The sequence below is a fragment of the Frieseomelitta varia genome, unplaced genomic scaffold (assembly GCF_011392965.1).
Source record: "Frieseomelitta varia isolate USP_RPSP 00005682 unplaced genomic scaffold, Fvar_1.2 scaffold_380, whole genome shotgun sequence".
In the NCBI taxonomy this organism is placed as follows: domain Eukaryota; kingdom Metazoa; phylum Arthropoda; class Insecta; order Hymenoptera; family Apidae; genus Frieseomelitta; species Frieseomelitta varia.
In genome coordinates, this window is record NW_025110124.1 from 43420 (window position 1) to 44984 (window position 1565).

The 1565-nt window shown below is 39.1% G+C and overlaps 1 protein-coding gene and 1 long non-coding RNA gene across 3 annotated transcripts in view; one reads left to right on the top strand and one right to left on the bottom strand.

The window, feature by feature from the left end:
• LOC122531245 (serine/threonine-protein kinase Nek5-like) overlaps nucleotides 1-1565 on the top strand; it is a 3917-nt gene that overhangs the window by 137 nt on the left and 2215 nt on the right. Inside the window, exons 2-7 of one of the 2 annotated variants that reach the window (XM_043659016.1) lie at nucleotides 36-112; nucleotides 171-261; nucleotides 355-522; nucleotides 608-780; nucleotides 866-1022; nucleotides 1129-1391. In XM_043659016.1, the coding sequence (XP_043514951.1) occupies nucleotides 54-112; nucleotides 171-261; nucleotides 355-522; nucleotides 608-780; nucleotides 866-1022; nucleotides 1129-1391 (911 nt within the window). In that variant the 5' untranslated portion in view covers nucleotides 36-53. Of the gene's footprint in view, nucleotides 1-35; nucleotides 113-170; nucleotides 262-354; nucleotides 523-607; nucleotides 781-865; nucleotides 1023-1128; nucleotides 1560-1565 lie in introns of those variants that run through there. The other variant, XM_043659014.1, reaches the window with a different exon arrangement.
• LOC122531248 lies at nucleotides 36-938 on the bottom strand. The gene is made up of 2 exons (XR_006307228.1): nucleotides 851-938; nucleotides 36-778 (listed from the first exon to the last, which is right to left on the bottom strand). It is a non-coding gene; the product is annotated as an uncharacterized LOC122531248 (long non-coding RNA).

Here is a 1565-nt window from a genome sequence, read left to right on the forward strand (position 1 = left end):
TTTTTTTTTTTTTTTTTTTTTTTTTTTTTTTTTGAATCGTTTTCGCCAAAAATATGTCACTGCGCATAGACGATTATATATTTGAGACAGTGTTGGGACAAGGCTCCTTCGGGTATGTATTCGTGTCGAATGAAATTCTCCTGTTGCATAGCATCGTCTACTCTTTCCAGATCTGTTTATTTAGTACGACGGAAGAAAGATTCCAAACCATTCGTTGTCAAGGAACAAATTCTCGATGATGTAAATGCATTACCTTTTAAGGTGAGGAGATTTCTTAATTGAACAGTGGTAACGTATGCGCATAATTTTGTCTCTTGATCTTAAATACAAGTGTGTGCATATTGGAATCATTAGAACATATTAGAGGAAGTGAAATGTTTGCATACGTTGAGGCACACTAACATAGTGGCATACTATGGAGCCTGGATAGAGAACAATCACAGTTACATTCTTATGGAGTATGCAACGCGTGGCACTTTGAAAGATCTATTAGAAAACAACGAGACGCCGCTCAAGGAGGAAGTAAGAGCCCAAGGTCTCTTTGATATTTTCAACTCGTTGCAACATATAAATACATATTAACATATCATTTATGCGTGAAACTTAGGATGCGCTGTACTTGTTCTCCCAAGTCGTTCTAGGAGTTCATCACATTCATTTCAAAAGGATCCTTCACCGTGACCTGAAGCCAGAGAACATTATGCTGACTGGAAGCCGCGGCGACATTGTGAAAATTGGTGATTTCGGCGTCTCGAAGAATTTCGCCGAGTATCATTCACTGTAAACAAAAAAAAATAACTTCATCGAATCTCTGTTAGACAGTTTTATGTACAATTTTACTGAATATTACTTCTCGTATACGTAGATTAACGAATTCGTCCATCGTGTGCCGTGCCGGATCTTTCCGTTATATGGCTCCGGAAATGCTGAGGGACCAGTCTTACGATTTCAAATGCGACGTATGGAGCATGGGTGTCATTCTCTACGAGATGGTCGCGAAGAGACATCCTTTCCCCGCTACGGTAAAAATCACGTCAGAAATCCGTGTTTTTGTCACGATGGAAATCATTTCCAACTTTACGTCGATGCTTCCTTTTTTTCCTTCGTCGTATGCACACCGATTTTCAGACTCTAACGGATATCGTACGAATGATCTGCGAGGAGAGCCCACGACCTCTCCCCGAGGGAACGTCGACGCCTATTATTAGTCTGATATCAAAAATGTTGAGGAAAGATTCGCTTCACCGGCCAAAGATAGACCAATTGGTCGTTTGCCCTTACCTGGTGCCTTTCATCATTAGAATATACTTGAACCTGGGACGAACATCGAACGTTGTTAACAAGAGAAACGGGAACTACGATCCGGAAATATTTCTGAGATTTCTAAAATCGCAAGTATTCAATAGTACAATGTGTACATTTTTTTTTCTGTAGGCAACTATCTTGTTCATTTGCATTCAAATAATATACATGTGCAGTAATTTGCATCATATGCTATCCGGAAATATTTCTGAGATTTCTAAAATCGCAAGTATTCAACAGTACAATGTGTACATTTTTTTTCT